Genomic DNA, 24,880 nt, shown 5'->3' with positions numbered 1-24,880 from the left:
CAACTGAAATCTAATAAAAGACATAAACAGATTCTATCTTTGTGTGCATCTTCCGTATCAAAGTGACAAGGTTGCTGGTGAGTTTGACCCTAGCTGGGTTTTTTTGTTATTTAGCTTTGTTATTAGTAGCCAAGTTCTAGTAATTTCATTTCTTGTGACAATGTTTTATGATCAAAGCATAGTGTAAATTAGCACCTTGTCAAGTAAAAGGATGTACATCTCTTTTTATACTGCTGTTGTCTGATGATAACTGGTAAATCTTACAAGTGGTGAATTTGGAAACAAAAGCAAACAAACTTGGGTTCAGTAAAAAGCAGAAAGCATTATTCCAGCTTTACATGACATACTTTGGAATGCATGAGTTTTAGTTGATCCCAGGAAGCAGATCCTTTAAATTTAATCTCTTCAGCATCCTGAGATCTCTCAAAACTGGAGATAACCGAGCGTAGTACATAGTTTTGGGGCAAGGAATGTTCCTTTTACTGTCATGATCTGCTTGGCCAGCAGAAACTCTGCAGGTTGAAAATTGCAATTAGATCAGAAGGGAAGAAGGAACTCATTCTCATGTAATTACCTTGGCTTTTCTTCTGGGTGTTTCCTGCTAAGCTCAGTAAAGGAAGAACATCTACAAAAGGAGTTGGAATAGTTGCAGATTGGTTTAATTTAAAACCCGAACTACTAAGCCACCATCAGCAAGATCCAGTCTGAACCAACTACGCAGTTAGCAAAATCAGTCTTTGGTCAGAACAGTTTTTACATAGAAATCAAATGAAATTACACAGAATAGTGTGAAATAATTATTTACGGTAACATCTGACCTAAATAGATGGTCCATAGTGCTGACCTAACTATGGTAAGGAGTTATACAGCCTAACATCTAATACCTAGTCTATGATTATGTCATTTGTGTGCTGGAAAGTGTAAGGCAGCCAATGGAGTGATAAGAAAGAGCAAGATATGCAGCAACTGACTGTAAAGGTCTCCGTGCCGTTCCTCAAGTGTGTGGTGGAGGTTGGTTATCTGCCTTTATGTTGCACAGTTCTGGAGTTTCCAACAGGATGGTGTGTATCTCTCTTTGCTCTTAATACACTCCCCAGTGGACCTTCTTCCTCGCTGCTCTCCTCAGAGCTGGAAATCCCCGTGCCTGTTCCTGTGCCTGTTGAAGGCCTTTCATAAGGGTCACTTAGACATGAGATTTTCTCCTCTTGGCACTCTTGCCTGTGTGGAAACTTCAGGCTTTCATTGAAGAAGGCAGAAGCCATGCATTCGGCTGCTGTCTTATCACAAGCACATAGTAGTTTCTCACAGATGGTCCAACCAACACCTGAAAAAGAAGGTTTGGAATTAGTGACTGAAAGAAGTTAAAATCAGTCAATGTGTAATTCGCCATGGGGAGATGAGCTGTTGAAAAGAAATTTTTCCAATCTGCCTTGAATTTTAGTTTCCAAATTCACCTTTTATCATCTAAATATAAGCCTGACACCAAGGTGCTGGGCAGCTGAAGGTACAACTGGCTTTAGTTGAATTGGCAACGTAAAGACACCAACAGCTGACTTCTCTCTCCAATCAACAAATGTCTGAGTGTAATTTTCTCAGCCTGACCTGGTCACATCATGCACAGTGGTGCAATAACCTTTATCTCAGCTAGGGAAAAGGCTCAGGTTTATAGTAAACATTGCAAACATTTTGTAAGCCAAATTTTTGTGTCTCCATACTCAGTTCTAGCAGCTCACATGGTGGCATTTGGTCTGTAATGCTTCGATACACTGTGATCAGGACTTTGAAATTTCCTCTACACAAACTTACAGTTTGGCTGATGATCAAAACACACAACTTCAGATCTTGAACTTCCTTCTGCATGACATCCAAGTTTCTTAACTTGTTCTATACAACAATGATGAGAGAAGCAGCACCTGAAATAAACAATAGATATAAGTGAAAAATACTTCTCTTCCTTCATCACAGAGTACTCACAATTGTTTTATCTCACTTTCAATGTCTGTTAAAACTGAGAAGTTCCAGGTTTCATATCATCTCTTGGCTGCAGCTCAGGCAGCACTTTGCTCAAGCTCTACTCTCCTCTTAAGGACAGTGTGGCATGGGTGTATAACTCTTCATAAATCATTTTCCAAACTACATCTTAGCCAAGAGGCAACAGCAACCCTTATCTTCATCTCTTATGATATACTCTTCCTTCTGCTCTGCCTACTTCCCATCATTCTCCTTTCTTATTTTGAGTTAGTAAGTCTCTTCAAAACGTTGATGCAATAATAGAATGTCTTAGTGACATCAGAGAATTTAATGTTTTATGTGTTTAAGTGGATTTTTTTTCACCCCAAAACAATGTGGCCTGACTAGTGATAAGTAGCTATACAAGGCCCAACAAAAGCATGACTGATCTTTGTAGGTCCATAGGCACCCAATAATACCCACAGGTAATGGCAGATTATAGAAAAGCCCACACCTGTCCAGTGCATCAGCAGGATAACCTCTTCCTTCTTGGCCACAGTAGCAACCATAAGACTCAAATTCCTCCGGGCATCGCTCAGTTAAACAGAACAGCATTTCTCCCAACTGGGGCAGCTCCCGCTTCACTCTTCCATTTCCTCTCTCTTGCAGAAAGGTTAATCGCTGACATACTGGAAGCCAAAAAATGTTATTTGACACATTGTGTTTTCACTGTTTGGAGTCTCTCATGTGATAATAGAATTATGCTTAGAGCTATCAGAAACTTTCAAAGACAACTTTTTACTATTTCTAAATGATTGCTCCATTCCATGAACTATGGCTCTTAGAATACTACTCAGTAGGACAGCAGGGGAAATATATTAAGGGGAGAGCTGTCCCTATGAAGATATAAATTACAAGTCAAATTGGATTGCAGTAAGACTACTTTGTAATCCTTCATAGTTACATTTTTCTTCTGGAATATTCAATCATATCTGACTAAACCTACTCAGTAGCTTCTATCTTGGCTAAAATAGAGTCCTAACCTCTTATGCTTGCACAGTGATAACTGGGCAATGACTATGTTGTACCTGAGGAAAGTCCTCAGAGTGAGGAGCAGGGAAAGCTCCTTTTATTGCTTCTGCTGCTTGTAAAATAAAGTAACTCAAAGACTCAATTACTGCTCAGTTTAGATCTGGTACTGTATGAAAAATGTACTTATAACCTAATCACAAATAGTTCTTGTGTTAATGATAGCACGTTGGTGGAAGAGGTTAAACTGTTGAAGGTTTTGGAGGCAAATCCATCTCCTGTTGTTCTTTTAAATATCAATACGTAGGTCCTTGTCTAACTGGTTTAGAATAGCTACAATCTTTATATGTAATATACACCTATCTTTAAATGTAGACATAGCTGAATATTTCATTTCGTATAACTGGAAAAACAACCCAACTTCATTTACCTTTTCCTGCAGGTTCATTGGCTCCCCTGTCAGACAGTACCAGCTCCAGAGCTCTTTCAGAAGAAGTTGTCCTCTGGCTGCCCCTTGCAGGGCTTGTCTCTGCAGATGGCATATATATGCGTAGATTAGACTTGCAAAGGCAGACGAAACACATCATTCAGTAATGGTTCCAAAAGTGTATATTCTGAACCATTATCAATTGTCAGTCTCCTAGCACTTGTTTAATTCATAGTTGGAAGAGTGTTCATTAATGGTTAGGTAAGCTTTCCTGGTCAGTGTTTGACAATGAACTGTCCTTTCCAGTGCAGTCAGTGTTGTGCACTTTGTATTATATGTAATCTATCTAGATTTAGGGAGAAAATGGTGTTATTGTACAAATGTGTAGGAAATGCTGAATCTTCAGATAGCTGTGAACAGGAACAGTGAGTGCTGTAAATTAGAATAGGTGTAATCATTTTTACTTGCCTTTTTCTTTTGTTCTTGCAGATATGCTTGCACGAATCTTCTCCGTGGGGGCAATTTTGACTTGCAGTGAGTTAGTATCTCCTGGGAATGAGGCTGGGGTTGTGGTTATCTCTTCCACTGACACTACAGCTTCCATAAATCCATCCTCCTCTGAATAAGCAAAAAGAGGATAGCAGAAGACAACATAAAAAATAAACAGCAAGATTTTCATTTTAGATAGTTGGTCAGAGTAATACCCTCAGACAGAACTGGTGTGAGGCGATGGTCATAGAGAAGAAACATTCAGGATGAAAATTGGAAAAGCAAAGAGTATCCACACTGGTAATTTCTTCATATCCCTTGCCTTTCAAAAGATAAGACTTGGGTTAAATACACCCAGTTTAACTGCTGTTTAGTTTTTAAAACCTTATATGTTGCTGCAAATAATAGGGGTTTCTGGTTAGTCAGCCCTGCTGAGAGATGAAGTGCAGGGGAGATGTCATGAGAAGTGATTTTCAGAGTAAACTGCTTAAAAAAAGGGTGTCAGTTCACATGAGGGTAACAAACAGAGAGCAACATTAGTGAAGGCAGGAATATTACTTGCCTGATGCAGCGCTGGGCAACTGAAGGATGGCTATGTGGTTAACCACGAGGAAATGTCAAGGGCAAAATAAGTTGAGGTTAAATAGAAAGGTATTTTTAAGGAGATTCTTTATCCTAAAAAATTGCATTTCTTTTTAGATTATCTGAAGCTTTATTGTTGAACAGGAATGTTCGGTTTCATTTGGGAAATGCTTAACATCTATTTTAATTCCTTTTTTAACCTTTTCTGTATAAGGTAGCTTGTATGTGAACACTGTTATCAAAAGGAAATCAAATGGTTTCATTTTACCTGAATGTCAATGTGAAGAATGTGGCATTTCACAAACAAAATACTTGGAGAATACTAGTGAACATGTGTTTCCACATGTTTAAAGCCTTTCCTTTTGAATTCCAAGGGTCAATGTATTAATTGGATTAAACTCAAATTCATTAAATTTGCCCCTCTGATGTTCTGGTTTTAGTAAGTGTTGAAAATAACCTATCATGTGATAAGAGAATAGATTAAAATAATGAAAATCCTGTTAAGAACACAACAAAGCCCATGAAAGGTTGAGGAAAGGGATCAATAGCAACACGCTAGTTTTAATAGCTCGGCAAGGAGCACATTTTATGCCACTTTGACAGTGACATGTTGAAATGAAAGCAATTCATGCCAGATGTAGAAAATACAACTGGAGTTTCGGAATGCACTTAGCTAAGTATAGATAGTACAAATGGTCTTCCAGGAGCCATGCAGATCTGCAAGCAACACAGGTTTTTGACAGAGGAGAACAGTTAGTGATTTTGACCAGTGCTTAGTACAGCAATGCCAAATGTCTGTATTGGAGTGGGAGATATGGATACTGCTCAGATGATGTAATCAGAGCCAAAAAATAACTACTTTCTACTCACTATATTCAGTGCTTCTGGGTATTTCTCTGGTGTATTTCAATCTACCTGAATGATCCTTTCTACAAAAAAGGGGCCAATGAAAACTTCCAAGTCCACCAAGGTGCTCCACTGCCAGCTGCAGCTAGTGGTGTGGCTGTGCTCAAAGTGCTAACAACTTTAAAAGCTGAAACAGGGTTTAGACTGGGAAAGAATTCTGTGAAATTCCATATTATAAAGGGGGAGGAAAAATCAAAATGAACCCTTCTGGCAGCAAAGGCTATGAATGTAATTTAAAGGATCAACCATTATATCAGAAAACCTTATGTGAAGAGGTTTTTACAAGTAATGAAGAATGCAAATGGATGGCTGGAGGCAGCAAACAGCTAATACTTCACAGTCTGGTTTTATTGTCGGTGTATCTGCTATCTGACCCTGATCTAAATGTGATTCCCTGGCAGCCCTGTCGTCACTGTGCATGGATTGTTAACCGTGATGCTTTTAGATGAAGTATTGCTGTGCCAGTCAAAGAAGAAGGAAAGCTGAGAGTCACTGACCTTTTATCGGGAGGACCTGGGGAGCAGGAGCTGTAACTCTGTGGTCCTTTGTGGTAACTGCACAAAAAACAGAGGCATCATGGTAGTGACCTACCTGCTGTATTTCTGCAGTGTATTTTTGGACTGACTTTTAGTGAAACACCATAAAGCTTAACCAAACATCACTATTAGCCTTGTTTTATAAAGAGGGTGATTAGGAAAAGCGGTTTGCTGAAGGATGTGCGAGTCATCCTTCAGCAAAGAACTGAAGGATGTGTTAACCAGAGTATTATCCAGAAATCCTGTGCTGCAGATTTTTAACTGTGACAGCACAGAGCTTCATAAACCAAAATCCAATTTCACCTGCAGCGAAGAGCGCCTGATTTGTCAACAACAGTATAATCAGACTCTTACCTCTGGCTCTGGAAGTCCCCAGCACCGTCTCACTGGGCTCAAAGGAGTTCACTGTTGAAAAAGGAAAATGTAAACTCAGAAAACAAGTTGCCAGCACAAACTCTTATGAAAAGTCAAGCTGCTGAGAAGAGCTTTTTCAGCAATGCAGGAAGACCCAAGCATTTCATGTACAGCGATCTGCCTGTTTATATCAGCAGTGCATTGATTGTTGTAGACAAAGTGATACTGATAAAATAATCTTATTGCTGCGTTCAAATAACGTGCTTTACAGCATAAATGTGACTGAAGTGGCAAATTCAATATTAAATCCATTTGACAGGCAAATGCACTAAAGAGGTTTAGGCCTAAAATCTCACTGTGCACACAGAAGGATGCCACATTTCTCATAAACACCTTGTGTTTGCTGCATTGAAAATCAAGTATGATGGGCAGTTACAAGGCAAAATACTTCCCTAACCTCTAATTTATCTTTTTACCTGATAAAATTGCTTTCATTTGTCAGCTACCTTTTGATAAATTACAAACATAGCTATCAAATGATCAAAAAGATCTCTGCATCTTTTTGTGTGTTAGGATTTTGTGATGTGAGGAAGAATGTCTTTGTCATTGTATGAGTTTATGAGTAGCACTTAGCTTTGGTTTAATATGGTTTCCATGGTTGTTGATGGTGAAGCTCCTTTGGGCTTAAATGGAGAGACAACTAGTTAAATGGGAAGTAGTTCTCCAAATGTTGCTTTCAAAGTCTGACTAGTTATGTTATCTGGTACATTTTCAGCTTTCCAAAATTCCTAATGCATGTTTTTATCCCCTGGCACTATTTTGAGCCTTATGATGAATGATGTCTCCTTAGAGAGTGTGAGTAATCATTGTTTCAGGAAGTAAAAGATTGCTAAAGATGTGCAAATACAGGTGCACTCGCTCCTTTAGGAGTTCTCAGGTTTCTATTACCAAGCTTCCCAGCAGCAGCTATTAAAACATGAGCCAATATTGGAGCTGTTGTTAGGTGAGAACAAGAAATATCCAGTAAAAACCCCACCATGATACCGGGGAGGTATGAAGAAAAAGCCAGCACTTACTTACACTCAGCATAAAGCACCTTTGTGTACGTGGCACTTTTTTTAAAATAGAAAGAAAAACCTGTTAAAGTCTGAAACAATATTTAAAAACAAACAAAAAAAAAGAAGAAAAAAAAGAATGAAAAAGGAAGAAAAGAAAAAAAAAGTAGCAGAAAAAAAATCCATGTTTTTTCCTTATTTCTGATCCACACTTAGGGCAATGGCTCACTGAGAAACACAGAAGAGCACGCTACAGCTTGAAATTGGGTTTGTAAGTTAAGTTCCTCAAAAGTGCAACTTTCCACCTCTCCCCTCTCCCATGAAATAACTGTTGAGTTTATCTGAGTTGAGTGTTCAAGTGTTCAAAAACCATGTAGATGACGCCCTCCGTGACATGGTTTAGTGGTGATCTTGGCAGTGCTGAGATAATGGTTGGACTTGATGATCTTAAAGGTCTTTTCCAACCTATCTGATTCTATGATTCTATGAGTGGTTGTTTGGTTGCACCCATCCAGTGCACAATGCTTGGGTACATGGCAGTTACAAGGTCCCTGTACACAACAGTACAGGTTTTGCTTGCAATTACAAGAATGCATCAGCTAAATTAGACTATGGATTACCCAAGACTTGTCTCCTCCTGTATTTCACTGCTATGTGACTTGGACCTCACCTCCTAGATGTGCCCCCAGAACAACCCAGGACTTTGGATGACTTCTGCCCATGGCCTCTCGTGCCATAGTGCACACAATGCAGGTAGGAAGAGAACAGTTCTCTCATGCTGCAGCAATGAGATTTTGTGAGCATCCACTCCTGAATAGGATAATTGTTGATTGTAGCAATAAAAAATGAAGGTTGTCAGAAGAACCACTTGGTCTCATGGTTTAGGAACTCACTTAGGAGGTACCAGTGAGAGGGACTTCAGCCTGAATCTCTGCAAGTAAATAAACCACTAAACTGCTGGCTCATTTTCAACAAACCATGCTCAATCTTTCCTCATGCTACTGCTTGATCTTGTATAATCAAATGTCTCTTTAAAGACAAGTAAGCAACTGGCTGTAGGACCAGTGGTTGGCACCCACACAGCACGTCTCTGCCAAACGGCTCAGCTGCTGCTACCTGTGTTCTCAGGGATAAAAAACCCTGTTTTGATAAAAACAGGGTTTGTTGCAGGGTTCTTATTCTCAGCCCTTGGGAAACTTACTGTAAACACTGGTTAGGCACATTGCATGCACAAACTGAAAAACTGCACCTTCTCATTCAGCCTTCAATCGATCTCCAAATCATTATATCTATATTACACCAATCCTTCTAAAGGGCAGAAAGAAAGCAAACAGCTCAATTTTGTGTTTTATGCTTTCAGCTTTTGGAGCTGACAACAGTGCTTCCTGCACTGCAAGTTGCAAACCTTCTTCCATGGATGCAGTTGCAGCCTGTATTTCCTCAGTCACATGATGAAGTAAGTCTGCAAAAATAAAAGCATTCTTACTAATGGCTTAGGATGCTCATTAGACTGGATCTTGGCATAACATGATCAGAATGGAACTTATTTATAAGTATTATTATTGTACTTTTCGTATGGTTATTTTGTATATAAATAATATGTATATCATATTTTTATACATTATATAAATATAGCAAATACAAACCTAATTATTGATAATTACGGTAGCAGTATGAAAATCCTGCCTTACTATTTATTCACTGCTGATACTAAATTCTACTCAATAGCATACACTATAATAACAATAATCATAAAAGAATCCCTCAGTCTCTATCACAAAGAGTTTCAACCTAAACAAGAGAAATTGCCTGGTGCTCAGCATTCTTTACATTCCCATTTCAGCAGGTACTTGTATACGTGGCCGATCGATAGTGAAGATAAGAATTAAACATTTAAACAGAAAGCTTAAATGTTTAAATCCAGTCACTTGCCTAGGAACTTTTTTGAAGCAGGGCCCTAAATATGCACGAAAATAGAAAAGGATCCACCTGAAAATATTCTAAAGTTGCTTTTAGTGTGTTATTTCTTATATTATTTCTAAATGAGACTCAGGGTTCTCTTCTGAATTCCTTCTCAGAAAAAGGAGTCATTTGGGCAAAATTTTCCTGTGCACCTGAATAAACACTTGTCACAAAAATAGTGCTTTGGCTTATTAGGCTTTTTTCTCTTCCTTTCATATTTTGACGTCTTTGCTTCTCAGAGAGGAATCCGTGGCTTCTAAAATAACCAGGTTATTTTTCTGAATATAAATTGGTCTCAATTTAACACACTCCAGTCAATGAATCACAGAAGTGAGCACATACATACCCTCCATGTGAAGTGTTGTCAGCTCTCTCTTGCTGGTTGTTTCTGAAAAAGAGAAAGTTCTCTCATCAACTGAGGTGTGAGAAGGGAGTTTGTCACTGTTTAATCCAAATAGGGCAAATCGGGAGTTCATGGAATTTATTCCTACTAACAAAGATTTTGGCAAATACATCCCCATTTCATTCAATTTTTTCTCTGTAATAACAAATCTGCAAAAATCCTTTTCCTAGAAATTTGTCAGATAGGGATATTATTTTTTCTTTAAAAAGCCTGACCTGGCCAGAACTACACAGAAAGATAATAACAGGGGTGAACACTAAATAAAGATGCTTCATTCAAAGGATTTTTTTTCCACCAAGAAATATAATCAGAATCCTATAATTAGCAGAAGTATCCAGTGAGCTAAAATTAAACCTCTATCAGCAGAGCTAGAACCAGCATGATTTTCCTGTTAGCACCTAACAATTTCCCCTTTATTTGTAATGTGTTGGAACTACTGTACTCTATGTTGGAGCCATCGGATCCCAGTGAAAGACTACTGGCTTACACAAAACTATTTTCTGCCTTTGATGCAAACCTTCATGTGGCATTTTACTCTTCTTTGACCTATTCACAAGGGGCTGCACAGATCCAGAGCACAATATAGGTGCGTGTATCTGTTCTTAGCACTGGGGTGTGTGAATACAAGCCAAAGGCTTAGAAAAACTACCATTGCTTTTTCACCTCTGTCTCAGTTTGGGAGTTCAAAGGTCCTCCCTCTGCTATGCTCCGATTGCAATACATATGAATTTTAAGTTTTTAATCAGCCCTATTCCCACAGGACAGGTATTCAGTCTTAGAAGGCTGTAATTTCAGCTACAGAGCACAGATCCGTGTATGACAATGGAGATAAATATCCCCTTCATCTTTAGAGAGGATTTTGCTTTCCAAGATGAAAACCAAGTAACAGAGCAGGGTAGGTCTATTTTTGCTTTTCCAGCTAGTTTTTTCATGGTTTAAGAGAATATTTGGGCTAGCAATATTTTGTCAGTTTGGCATTCCTGCTAGTGACCTCAGGGGCTCACTAATCATCCCAACTATCAGGTTGGCAAATTCATAGAATAATAGTCATGGAATGATTTGGGTTGGAAGGGATCTTAAAGCTCGTATAGTTTCAACCCCCCTGCCATGGGCAGGGGCACCTTCCACTAGAGCAGGTTGCTCCAAGCCCTGTCCAGCCTTGAACACTGCCAGGGATGGGGCACAAGAGCTTCCTGAAATAAAACTTTTCTTCATATCTAATTGGAATTTCCCTGTTGCAGTTGTGTCTCTTGGCTCTTTTCCTATCCGTGTGCACCTCCAGTAAGAGTCTGGCTCCACCTTCTCTCCATACCACACTAGGTATTGAGAACAGCAAAAAGACCTCCCCTAAGCCTCCTCCTCTTTCGCCCTGTGCTCCAGCCCACTCAGCAGGTCGGTAACCTCTCCTGGATGGGCTCCAGGACAGCAATTAGTCTACCTTCTTCTTTCTTGATATTCACTTGAGCAGCAGTAAATGGAAAGGACACATGAAATGGAGAACAGGTCAGAGTGCCAGATTCATTGCAGGAAAGTGCCCAGCTACTGTTTCATTCTTGGGTCAAATGTGATGCCAGTGGAAAAACTGGCAGGAGGAGGCAGTCATTATTATCAAGATCAGGTCATTATTATTACCTGTAACCAGAGGTGGACAGAAGGAAATATCCAGCCCATTCAAGGAAGAGTTAATATGTGCCTTCACAAAGCATTCAATGGCGTCTTTGTCGCAGTTGCAGAGGAACTGTTCACAGGGATCCCCAGACTCTGGAAATAAAACAAGAATTCAAACAAGGTACTATTGAAAAACCTTTTCTGTCATCTGCTTTTTTCTCCTTGTAAGGTTTGTGTACATATTCATTAGCGCAAACCTATTTATACTGTGATTCTTCACGTTAAACACAGTCGAGTTTCATCGTCCAACACTGGTTCGGAAACGCCAATGTAGCCTGACACGGCTGGCAATAGACTTCTTGCCTGTGCTGGTTCCTTCTATAGAGTATTAAGGACTACAGAGCACTGATTTATTGCCTCTAGTTTTCCCACAGAAATCTTAATCCGGCTGATACAAGCTTTGACATTTCACAGACTTCATTAAGATATTCATCCTATCTCCAAGAATTCAAAGTCCAGATGCCAAGCTTTTCATGTAAGATGTGATTTCCTTCTTCTAAAGGATATGAAACAGTTTCCTAGGAAATACTATTTTCCCACTTCAAAAACTTCTACCTTTTGGAGTTTCAAAAAACATTGACCTTTCATAGCTGTCAGCCTTGTGTTTCATGTTTTTGACAGGTACTATTCTTTTAATGCACTTCGACCATTATAGATTGGCCTAAATAACAAAAATGCTTTCAATTTAAAACAAGAAAAGGAAATTCAATCAGATTGTTGCTTAAATAAGCTGTAAGGGTATTGATTTGGGGATTCTGCTCCTCTTTGCTGATATCCCCAAATCATATCTAGCATATCATCTTTTCTGAGAGCCAATAGTTCCTGAAAAGTTATATTAAAAATTATTAGGCATTAAAGAGCCCCACTCCACACTTGCCAGGACTATACCTGTATTGCATGGAGTATTTCCTGTTAGAATGCTATTGTCTCTGCCATCACTGGTAATACTGTTGTAGCTGAGGAGTGTATATAACCCTGTGAATACGTACATTGATCCCTCAATGTATATAAAACTCAGGCCTTCAAGCTTCAGAAGGGAACTGTTTGTGAGGTCTTTACCCAGCATCCGCTGCATTTCTGATGTGTGGAGATATCTCAAGCAATACCAGTGGTCCTGCAAGGTCAGGGAAGCCTTAGCAAGAAGCTGCCTGTTAGAGGAGCCCTGGCAAGTTTCTACCTATTTGACTTCAATTTTCTTTCCTAGTTGGGCTTTGATAAGTCTGTATATTCCCATTTCCATTCACTCCTGAGCAGAACACTTAATCCCTTAAAAATCCACATGAGCAGGTGGTTTCTGCTAAATTTGTATAAGACTTTGGGTAGATAAACCAGAACAAACTTCTTGGTCATGGTGAGGCTCCAGTATTAAGCTCCTGTAATAGGTTAATCTTACCACAGGTCAGGTTTTCAGTAGAGCAGCTGACATCTGTAGAAATCTTTGATGGGTCCCATGCGCACTCCATCTCCATTGCTTCCTCATAGCATTTGCGGTGCTGGAAACAGCATCTTTAAGAATGAAATAACACAGTCCACAGAATTTAAGTTCAAGCTCAGACTGCAATGCTTTCATGTTGCTCTTACTCAAGAATGCCAAAGATGCCAAAGAAGAAAAAGGGGTCCTCAGTGTGGTCCCTAGACACAAGAAAGGCTGAGTATTACTTTTCCCTAAGTCAGTCTAGTGGGATAAGTACAGCTGGATGCAAAACTCAGTGGAGGGACCAGGTCTGCAGGCTGTGGGAGACAACACTTACATTTGTGTCCTGCTACAGTACCCGAGTTCTTACAAGGACTCCACAGGCAGTTTAAATGAGAAACCCACTATCTGTGTCCAAATACACATGCACAGCACTCACTCCCAAACAGCACCTCATGGCTCAGCTCTGGAGGTCTTGGATCCAGTCCTGCCACAACCTTTCTCACTGTACATTTGGAGAACTACACAGAACCTGACGCTTACCGAGGGTTAATGCCTCTGCAATGCCTTGTGAGTCCCTGGGTCTCATTGCGAATATATAAAGATGTGAAGTGTTATCTGTTTCTCGTACTTTCTCTGCTATGCAACAAGCAGGATTAAAATACAGCCATAGGAAGAAGCCACAAAGTATTTTCTTTGTGTCGTGTAAACCTCAAATGCATGCATGACCACTTTAGCTGTGAATAGCAATGAGAAGTCAACTAAAACAAGCAGCTCTTCATCAATCCTCTCTTCAGCTGTTTTTAAATGAAGTCATCTCCTTCTATATTATAACAGCATCTGTATGCACTCACATCAGCTATAAATGGAACACCAGTCATCATTTACCCCGTATAAAATTGTTACACAGATAAAACAGGGGCTTGCTGTTTGATTTAGACTGAAATATCCTCATTTCAGAGAAACAGACTCAGAACATGGGGCTGTTATTGAATTGCCATTGATCTTGTCCATGTCGAATGTAAAGACAAAATTAACACTCAAACCCAGCATCTGCTGCCAGGAATCACGATGCTACGTGATCATGATGTAAAGAGTAAAATTTAGCTAAGCTAATGTGGGATTTTTGTTAAAGACACAGTGAATGTGTTATTACGCATCACCCACAGCTCTGTGTGCGCACCTAATGTGGTTCACTCCTGAAGCACTCCTGCACTGATCAGAGCAGGGAGCAAACTCCTGCTGCTTCCAGGCTCCCTTCTAGGCTACACATTTGCTTTCTCACTTCCTATATTTAGGAAGCATTTAATATTTAATCACTTTTACTATATTAATAAATTATTGCAGTATCACTCACAGCCAAGGAAACAGTCCAAGTCCTAACCACGATCACACTTTTGACTTGTTGAAAGACATCAGTGATGAGGTTTGCTCAGGTTGCCAGCAGCAGGTCAGAGCTCATGAATAGCAACCCTAACTATTCTATGATTCTATAATAGTGTTATCCCACTATCCCACTGATGAAGTTTCAAAGCCCAATTTCTTGAACTACAGGGTCTCTGCTGCCTGTTGGTGGTTTTTCTGCTATAACCTGATATAGGAGACTGCTGGAATGCATTGAACAAAGGTGAGGGCAAATAGCATTCAACAGAGAGGCCCTGATGGTTCCTCCACACCACAAACACTACTGTGCCTTGTTTCAGAGGTGAGGGTGAAGTTTGTAAGCTCCGTCAGAAACAGGGTTTTAAACTCAGAGCTGATGAAATGTGTCAAGACCCGTTCCTGTCTCTCCCGGAGATCTAGCGACGTGTCAACACCTAAAAGCTCCTCTAGCTGCATAATTAGTCTAATACAAACTCCCTGCAGTTCTGGTTTGTTTAAAGCATCACAATCACATCAACTCTGCAACAGTTAATGAGAAAATTTACTTACCTTCCCTTTGCAAGCAGAGAATTGTAAGACAGAATGGATTGCACTCTGGGCATGGTTCTCTTTCCCCATGGACTACAGAGGCTCCTAATGGACTGGGCTTCTAGTTTAGATATGGCAATAAACCACTCCAGGACAAGGTTGAGCTTGTGGGCACAAATATTTTCTAATGTCTTAAAACCCTGCAGTGAGATGTTCAGACCTTGTTTATGAAACAGAAATGGCAGTGACAAAATCTGAGGTTTGCAAAACTAGTTTCCAAGAAATAAAGTTAGTGAGAAGATTGTGACACTGTAGAAACCGTGTCTGGCAAAGACACGTAGCAGCCACCTGGTTTGATGCTCAGTTGAACCAAAGGCATATCTGTGTCAGTGGCAAAACAATAATCAGTCTCCATTTACTGCAACCTGCAGTGGGGTTGCCGTGCTGCTAAGGAAACCTCACCACAGGGCTGCTAACCAATTCGTAAACACAAAGAGACTTTGTGAATGGTTCTTGGACAAAAATATTTATCATGCTGATAAATCGTTCAGCTCTTTCTGTATTTATGCTGCTCTGCATTAAAATGAAGCTGAGTGAAGCAAAAGCCCAGGTGCTGAGCTCTACGGGTATCAATGCATTGAACTGATTTGAGCTCTCGTTTCAGCGTGGCATCATGAGTATTCAGAAAAACTTTCATAAGAAGCCCCATGGGGTTTTTCCAGCATCAGGGTTAGATGTCCATTTTCCCAGCCATTCCATGCTGGAAAGTGGATGGATTCATTTCCATCTAGCTATAGGCGCTAGCCTGTTCTGAGCCACTGCTGTCTTCACTCAGGGAATTAATACATTACATTACATTGTTGGAAAAACCTTTTTTTTCTATTTAAACATGAATCCTGATTCTCTTTGAATTTCTTTTCACACCTCATGCTGGCATAAGTGAATAACCATTCGATTGACTCGGCCTGAGATTACTGTTTTTCTCACTAGCCCCGTCAGGGTCTGGGCAGCATCCCTCCAAAGCACAGAGAGGAGTTTGGATGTTTTTGCTCCTGGTGCATGGTACTGGGAAAAGCCATTGAGCTACATTGTTCTTCTCTGTGCCTGGATGCTCTGGTGTCTTACAACACAGGTATTCAGGGCAAGATCTGCTTCACCTCCTAACTGCCACTTGAAGTCATGCTCAGCTGTAACCTTATTCTTAAATCCCTTCAGATGCCAACATTTTCATTATAGCCCATTATGACCTTACGTTGCTGGCTGGTGTATTACACAGCTCCGAATACCAACACTTTGATTAAGATTGTAAACCCACTAAACTGCTCAGATTAATGCTCTCACACTTACCTTACTAACAGGCCCTCCAGTTTTTGGCACCAATTGAAGTGTGAGACAGAATTCCCCAGTACAAAGAAATTCATGAGGTTTTGTTCACAATGATCTGTCCAGAATTTACAGACTTGTTCAGAATTTAGAGAATTTAGAACTTCTGGGTAAGATACGTCAAGGAGGTGGTTGTGGTATTGATTTATCTATTGCTTTAGTAGCCCCTCTTTGCAACCAATTTAAACCAGCTGTGCCACCAGAGCTGCACTGGTGGAATTGTATGCAGGTGTGGGGGATTCTGATTTTATCTCTAGGATGAGACTGTTTCTCCCCATTGATGTGTTGTGAGATAAAGAGATTCTGAGCTATGAGGAAAAAGAAGCAAGTGGATCATTATATGCTATAGATTATGAACACCTCGACTTGATTTGTTTCCAAGACATGCTGTAAGGCAAGTGGTACAGGTTGTTGGCCTACCTGCTAACCAGCAGGTAGGAATAATATAGGACAGGGCTGATAAACCAGATCTGAAATTATCTTTTGTAGGTCATATCAGATACTTAGGTTGTAAGTATGTGAAGAATAGGTTAAATGGAGTGGAAAGTGCTTATAATAACTGAATAAAACTTTTCTTATAATTGTCCTTAAATTGTTAAGCAAATGTTATGCTTTGGGTCATCAGAGCATGAGGGTACTGACAGCCAGTCAGGGCAGAAGAGGCTAAGACTTACTCATCAGCTTCATCCACAGGGAGTCCTTCCATCTCAAACCGGCAAGAGCAACCATAGTCTTCAAAATCCCTGGGACAAAGCCCAGTAACACACTTCATTTTATTCACAAAGTTGAGCAGGGCAGGGAAGTTAGTGAAGATGGACTGTAACCAGGTGAAGTGAGAACCCAGACAGTCTGGAAAGAGAACAGCCACAAAATGCGTGGTCAATGGAGGTGAGCCTGTGGTGGATCACACATGGGTGGTTCATGTGAATACAGAGCCTAAACACATCAGTAACACAGGGACATTGAGCAATGTCTGACACTCAACAGTATTTAGTATTTAGTCTTTGGGGAAATCTACAGCCTCAAAGATCCTTGTTCCTTTTCAGTGTATGTAAAAGGAAACTCCATGGGATTTCTATTCAGTGCCCAAGTACAACTGGAACACGTACTTACCAAAAAATAATGCAACACTTTCCACATTTTGAAAGACTCCATTGAAGAATGTGGCATTGTCTGAATGAAAAAATAAACAAACCACACTTCTTTTTTAAAAGGTAAATGACAAGAACTGTCCCCAGACTGCCCCTGGTCCTGCTTCAGTTGCTAAACCAGTTTGAGATAAGAGTTAATATCTGTTTGCTGACAGCACACGCCCCTGCAATGCTTGAGTACAAGCGATTCCCCACTGCAATGCAATAAGCTTAAGCCATTCTTACTCAGGATTCTTTCAGGTGTGTCAAGAAGCTCTGGCAGGAATGCTGGCTTCTCCAATCCTTGGCCACCTGCTTCAGCAAACACATTTGAGATGAAAAAGATTTAAAAATAAATTAAAAAACCCCAAAAGAAATCATCAGCCACATACACTTCATTATGACACATACACTGCAGGCATTTTGAATACCTTCCTACACTATTGAGGTGCTTCGTTAAAGCCATGAAACACTTGCTTGGCTCCATCCTTGCCCAGGAAAGGCCAGAAGCACACTGGTAAGTCGCATTGACTTCAGCTTAAAGAGCAGTCCTCTGTTAAACTGAGGTATTACTAATGAGGATGTGCTAACCCTTGTATGTTAGATGTGCTAACTCTTCTGAGCAGCAGTGCTTACTGGGATAAATCAGTAGAATTGTATAACACTGTTTTAGTTGACCAACTGCTTTCATTGTCCCAAATGTTTCTACTCTGTAAACCTGTGCTCTTATTTGAAGCATGGTTATTTGAAGGCTTTCATTTTTCTGAGTCTTTATTGCCTGTTACCTTATTGCCTCTCTTCCCACACTATTTCTTTCTTAATTATGTTTTCCCTTTTGAAGATGCTGTGATATATTTCCCACATTTTTTTTCTTTCTATTTGCCATGTCCTGAACTAGGGTGAAATCTAACACTTGTTCTCTCCCTTCCCATTTTTTTCCCTTGTTCTTATTTTTTTGCATGATTTTGGGAAAGAATGTGTTACTTTGGATTTACTTAAACTTGAATGTTTTTTTCTGAAGGTAATAAGTCAGGGGTATTTAATAGCTCAAGGATCTAAAAACTGAAGAAAAAACTTAATGTTAATTCATGGCATAGTTTATGTCTCAGAAGCACTGGCATTAGGAAAGCTGTCCATTTTCTCTATGAAAGATTCTGGGAAATAGCTGACAGTTATCTTGCTAGTCTGTTGCATTTTTCTGCCATAAATATAAGTGTAAGAGAGTGAAGTGGAGTAATGGGGTTTATAGATATGAGGCTTAATTCTATGTTTAGCCAAGGATTAGGAAAAAATAGGACCTTTTCCTTAAATCGTGCCTTCTCAGGATGTTTACAACTTTGGTGTGGTGAACAAGATGTTCATGGTAAGAGCCATAAGCCTCCAGCAACTCGTTTTTCAAGTTTAGTGGCAGAATATCGATACGGGATTGAGGAAGGTAGGAAGAGGTGGTTCCTCTTATGTTATTCTTTTCCTGAAAGTCTTGCTCACAATGAAAAGCTTTCAGAAGACCAGCAATCCATCAGAAGTGCCCTTCACTGCAGCAGGTCCAAGCGGACGGACTGCATTCCACAAACCAGAAAACAACTCCTGATAAAGGCTGGCCTTTTCACAGACTGAAACAGGTCTGTTGAAAGCTTGACAGCCATGAGTAAATCAGATTTGAACAAAGCAATGGTGTGCCTTGCTAAATAAATAGCACTGAATGCTATATATTTGTACACATGCTTGCTAAAGAAAAACTGGCCCTTTTTTTCTGGTTTAAAGCCTGTATTTCTTCTGCAATGATGAACATCCTTCCCCCGAGCCATGTTTTATCAAGCACATCTGGAGCCATGTTTTGGCACACTGCATAACACCATGGCTCAGACTTGGTATCTGTTGATGAATAGCCAGTGATGATTTAGTCCTTTCAGCAAAACTTTGGAAAACATGAAAATCCCAATGAGTTGAAATGAAGCAGAGGAGAGAATTTATACAGCCACACTACAGAACTACTGAAGTTGCGATTGCTCCAGCATCCTTCATTTACGCTTAGTTCTTCTCAACAAACTTAATTTGCACACACCCAATTAACACACACATGTTCGAAGCTCCCCTAGAGACAAATCTCTGCCAGAGGGTCAGCAGCTCAGTAAACCCGTGGCTCTTCTAATCCTTTAATTACAAAGAACAATATTTCTAATTGTCACTAAGTCAAGATCAATGAACCAATGTTTGCCAATAAGATTGCTTCATTTTGTTTAAATTGTCATGGGAGGGACAAAGAGAAAATACTTTCTGGATGAATTATTCTCTTCTTTTACTGTCATGTCTTTTGGTCCTGTGTTGTTCCCTGCAGAGCCAGTGAAAGATTGCACTACAAAACTCAGTCCTTTAAACCTCAGAAGACACTGGGGAGGTCAACTTCTCTTGACTTTCTCTAAAACCTGCTAACTGACTTGTCACTTGTCCTGAGGACACTTGTATGATACCTCAGCTCTTGGGCTTTTCAGTTGTATACCTTATCCGCAAAATTTCTTTCAACTTTCAGATATGTGTAAATACATTTCCAGACTGTGTCTGTGATGTTGCCACTCCAGCAACGCTTTTCTGCAGTGTTATATGAAAAAAGCCCATCAAAAACCACCAGTGCACCTCCAGTTGCCCCTCCAGTTGTGTTTTGCAATTGTGGCTAATTAAAATGTCATAATTTCGGGCATGGATGAAGTCATTATAATCCTTGGGGAGCAGAAACCTTGATTGTGCCAGGATAAGTCAGGCTGCAGCAAACCCAACCTATTTGATTTACTCAAGGTAAATCACATTAGCTCCTCACAAAGACGCTAGTTCATACACAAATACTTGTTTCAGTCTCAAAGCAGAGATCAGCAGAATAGATCACACATAAATATAAATCAGTAATTCCCTCCGAACCTAAAAAGAGTAACATTTTAAATCTTTGACCTCAGATTGTGCTTAGCTGGGGGAAAAGACTACTAAAAACTGTGGCACAGTGTTTGAGGTTTTGGGAGAAATCTCTTTTAAACATTATGTAGAAAAAATTCTGTGTCCAGATATTTCTGAGTGTTCTAGATATTATCAATATATAGTCCCCTTTACATCTGGGGACTAAATCCCCCTTTATTCATAATGGATAAATGGTGTAGGTATTTTGGCATTCTCTGTCACTGCAGTGGGAAATGTTAATACTCTTACTGATTTCTTTTCATACAGTAGAGTTTTCAGGTTCAGATTTATCAATATATTTTATCCCATGTGTTTTCTGTTAGACCTTTTTCTTTAATGACTTCTAATGCATGCAACCCCTTAGAAGAGAGGCGACTGGTCAAGTTGGTCAGTGCAGAATTTGGTCTATGGCAAGGTGCTGAGCTTTCTTTTCCCTCTAGAAATAACTCCATGGAGTAACTAGAAATGCTGTTAGACCTTCCAAGAGTCCTTCTCTTCACCTGCTACTCTTAATAACATTCCTACACAGTGCAGGGACTGCAGAGATTTGAAATATTTGCCCATCCCTGTCACTGGGAAGCTCATTCACCCATGAATGAGCTGAAAATCTGAACAGTTATGTGAAGAAAAAACCCTATTCATAGTAAAATTTGAGGGAGGAGCTTTAGCTCTGAACATATTTCAGGGTGCACTGAATGGTTTGGAGAATTTAGACAATGCACATGTATTGACTGAGTAGAATCTCTTTATATATAACTTGTAACTCTTTTGGAGTCTAAAGGTCTTAAATAATAACCAAATGCTAGCAGAAGGAAAGTTGCAATTTTTTGGTTGTGTTTTTAAGCCCACTAAGTGTTTCTTGCTTTACTACAAGTCCCGAGAAGAATGTATTTTATAAGTACTCCATAGATAAACTTATTTAAGAGTATTTGAGCGTTGAACAACCAAGTTTGAGGAGACAGAAGGTATACTTCTGTCTTACAACAGTAATTTCGGTATAAATTACAATAGTATTTAGGTATAAATTTCAAATAATCATAAAAATACATTGTCACTTACCACTGTACAGCATCACTGACACAGACACCAGCAGAATTACAATCATTTTAATCCAAAGACAAGAAAAAGTCACACAGCAGACTGGTGTTCCTGGGGAGTTAAATAAATATTAGGCAGAATGTTATCTGTTGAAACTGGGAGTGGGAAAAAATCAGCTTAGAAAATCATTGTTTTGTAGCCTGACCATATTCCTGGTTGATACAATTTAGTTTTTACCCCTATAGTAAATACACATATTACTGCAACGATGAGCCTTATGTATCCTTCAGATTTTACCAATGTCCTCTATAAACCTGACTAACAATATTTATTTCAGTATTGCTTTAGGTGAGTCAACAGGCTCATCCAAAGTACCATAGACAGGGAAAGTCCATTTAGCAGTAAAATGGTGTACTTGAAGTTTCTTTTGTTTTGCAAACAGTTTTTACATCTTATTTGATCTAACAGGATGTTTAAACAATTCTCCGCATTATGTTTAAATCCAGATATTGTGAAACACTCTGTAAATAAAGAGACACTGGGATTACTTCTATTGAACTCAGTTAATCTTCAATCCATTATACTAGTTTTCCTTACATCACAAAAATCTCTTCCACTTTATAGTCAGATTACTTTAATCTATATTGAGACTGATCTAATGTATTGTATCGTTTCCTAATGATAAACACTATGTTGTTTAGAGATCTTTAAGTTCTGGGTGTGTTCATCCTTACAGAAATGTATGTAAAGAATTCTTCTGAAGCTAAAAGCCTTGCACTAGTATTTATTAAATGACAGATAATAGTTTGGTTTTGATCTACAGTTCCAGGTTTAGAATGATTTTCTAGAAGTCAGGCAAGAAATTTTTTACAGCCAAATTAATTAATATTTATTTAGTAGTTTTCAGATAAGTATCTACTGTTGATTATCTGCTCTTCTATTGTCAAATATTGTATTAATTTCTATAAAAAAGATTTGCAATATTTCATCAGGAAATGAGATTATAAATCTAACAGCTCTAAATATTTATAGTTTACTAACACAAATCTTACTTCTACTTCAGTCTATGACTCCACAGTCCCAAATAGCTTATTCTACATTGTTTTCTTCCTGATTCCTGTATTATAGAGTACGTCCAGAAAGGCTTACCTTGAGGGATATTATTCGAAAGCAGTTGGATGGAGGACAAATGGATTTCAGCAAAGTCAGTACTAAGTTATTTATACCCACTTGGATATATACCTCACCCATGTGATCACTTCCTTTATCAAACCCACTTCAACATTTATTAATTAATTCTTCCCTAAGATTCCTTAGAGTCATTATGTTCACAGTGTATTTTAGTAATGTAGCTCCGGCCATGTAAAGGATCTATACTGAGAAGTCTGTTCTGCAGGTGCATTCACCGTATAATAACTTTGCCTAATACTCTTGGCTGTAATTAAATAACAATCATCTCATTGTTATTAATCACTCACAAAATCTCTGGGGCATGTGAATATGGCTTTAATAGCTTAGCAAGAGGTAGTGTTCGGTGATGAAAGATGAGTGAAAATTTACACAGCTTTAAACACTGGCATTCCTCAGGGTTGAGAATTCTCTCATCTATCCACAGTGGCTTTCATCCAAAGCTGAGTGAAATCCAGGGGAAGGTTGAGTCAATGAGCTTTGGGAAGGCTTCTCCTCATGAGGAAGATGTGCTTTCTGCCAGGGTCAGACACAGCTACCCTTCACAGATGCCATTAACAAAGGCAAACTGTCCACTGAGTTTTAGCATGGAGGAATGAGAAGTCCAACAAACTGGAAATTGTAGAAATACATCATAGAATCATAGAATCATAGAAGAATTGGGGTTGGAAAGGACCTTAAGATCATCTAGTTCCAACCCTCCTACCAGGGACACCTCACACTAGCCTATGTCACCCAAGACTCCATCCAGCCTGGCCTTGAACACTGCCAGGGATGGAGCACATACATGAACAGAAGGCTTGAGACCTTCTGACCTCCTCCAAGACCTTCAGAAAGACCTTTGACACTGTCTTCCATAAGATCCTCATAGAGAAGCTGTTGATATATGGGCTGAATGAGCCCGGTGATGTGGGTTGAAAACTGGATGAATAGAGGGGCCCAGAAAGTTGTGATCAGTGGCACAAAGTCTAGTTGGAGGCCAGCAACTAGCAGTGTAGGCCAGCAGTTGGTACAGGGTCCAGTCTTGCTTAACATTTTCAATAATGAGCTGGATGCTGGGGCAGACTGTACCCTCAGCAAGTTTGCAGATGGCACCAAACTGAGAGGAGTGGCTGATACACCAGAGGGTCATGCTGCCATCCATAGGGACCTTGACAGACTGGAGAAATGGGCCAACAGGAACTTCATGAGGTCCAACAAGAAGAGCAAAGTTCTGTGCATAGGGAAGTACAACCCCATGCACCAATATATGCTGGTGTCCAGTTTTGGGCTCCTCAGTATGAGACAGACATGGACAAACTTAAGACAATCCAAAGGGCCACAAAGACTTCTGTGTGAGTATAACACTTGTCATCTCTCATATGAGGAGGAGCTGAGAGAGCTGAGATTCTTCAACCTAGAGAAGGCTCAGGGGGATCTAATAAATGTATAGAAATACCTGAAGGGAGGGTGCCTAGTGACACGGCAAGAGGTTCCCTCTGAACATCAGGAAACTGTTTTACTGTGAGAGTGACCGACCACTGCCACAGGTTGCCCAGAGAGCTTATGGAGCCTCTCTCTCACTTCCCTCTTTTGGAGATACTCCAAAGCCATCTGTACATGGCTTTGGAATCATGGACATTTGCATTCACTAGCCATCTGGGCAACTGGCTCTAGGTGGCCATGTTTGGGCAGAGGTGGTGGACCAGACGACCTCCTTGAGGGGCTTTCCAATCTCAGACATTCTGTGATTCAGTGGTTCTCTATCGATGTAGTACTGACATGTTGCCAGGGAACGACAGGGTCCAGTAATAGCATTTCTGTGACCAGCCCTGTCAAGGAACTTTACAGAAGAGTTAAGCATGGCAGAAATTATGTGCTAATGATATAAAAATTTCATTTTCATGTGAGTTTTGGTGTTTCCATTTGGAGTTTCCAAAGATTGAGCAAAGAGCATTTTTACTGCTTTGAAGAACATTTTCAGCCTGACAAATCAGAGGGGGCTTGACTGGACAGGAGTCCTCTGAGATCTTGATTTGGCCATATGCCACCATCATTTCTGTACTTCTGCCAAACATGCATAGAGGCTTTTCAGGACTGAAAACCCTGGAATATGGAAAAAAAAAGTGTTTTTTGAGGGCAACAAATGTGTTCTTTTTTTTTTCATGGAACCTTCTTTTTTCATTCCTTCTCTTATTTTGAAGTCTTTATCATTTTCACTATTCTCCTAGGAAAGCCAAATGTGAGTAAAACAACTGCAACAAGAAGATGTCATTCAGGACAGGTACCATTAATCCTTTCTTAGCTCCTTTCACAAGATATCCATTACTACGTGATACCTTCTAATTCTGTCCCCACGAACATGCTTGGGCAATAGCTCCCAGGCCTTTCCAGGACCTTAGAGTGGAGATGGTTGTGACCTACCCCCAGTGCCAGACATGGCTGAGGTACAACCTATTGCACTACACAGATTAGCACTCTGTCCAAGGACTTGTATTCCTGAAGGAAAAACGCAGAATGATTTCTTAAA

General features: G+C 39.8%; 1 protein-coding gene across 1 annotated transcript; it reads right to left on the bottom strand.

Annotated features, from left to right (window-relative positions):
• Window positions 1-971: 971 nt before the first annotated feature.
• On the bottom strand, window positions 972-21,250 carry OC90 (otoconin 90). The gene is made up of 14 exons (XM_030487452.1): window positions 21,205-21,250; window positions 17,446-17,514; window positions 17,183-17,242; window positions 16,744-16,918; window positions 12,755-12,867; window positions 11,326-11,454; window positions 9,637-9,678; window positions 8,734-8,790; window positions 6,274-6,324; window positions 3,875-4,024; window positions 3,410-3,508; window positions 2,465-2,639; window positions 1,807-1,913; window positions 972-1,324 (listed from the first exon to the last, which is right to left on the bottom strand). The coding sequence occupies exons 1-14, from the start codon at window positions 21,248-21,250 to the stop codon at window positions 1,017-1,019; spliced, it is 1,581 nt and encodes a 526-aa protein (XP_030343312.1). The 3' UTR covers window positions 972-1,016.
• Window positions 21,251-24,880: the final 3,630 nt, after the last annotated feature.

This window comes from Strigops habroptila, chromosome 1 (genome assembly GCF_004027225.2).
Source record: "Strigops habroptila isolate Jane chromosome 1, bStrHab1.2.pri, whole genome shotgun sequence".
NCBI lineage: Eukaryota > Metazoa > Chordata > Aves > Psittaciformes > Psittacidae > Strigops > Strigops habroptila.
The sequence above is the reverse complement of the archived record's forward strand: the minus strand, read 5'-3'. Positions and strand labels throughout refer to the sequence as shown.

Excerpts from the sequence above, each read along its gene's own strand:
- OC90 (XM_030487452.1), bottom strand. The coding sequence starts at position 21,250 with ATGATTGTAATTCTGCTGGTGTCTGTGTCAGTGATGCTGTACAGTG. Across the intron at positions 16,919-17,182 it reads AAGTGTTGCATTATTTTTTG|ACTGTCTGGGTTCTCACTTC; the intron begins GTAAGTACGTGT and ends TTCTCTTTCCAG. Across the intron at positions 2,640-3,409 it reads CAATGAACCTGCAGGAAAAG|TATGTCAGCGATTAACCTTT; the intron begins GTAAATGAAGTT and ends TTTGGCTTCCAG.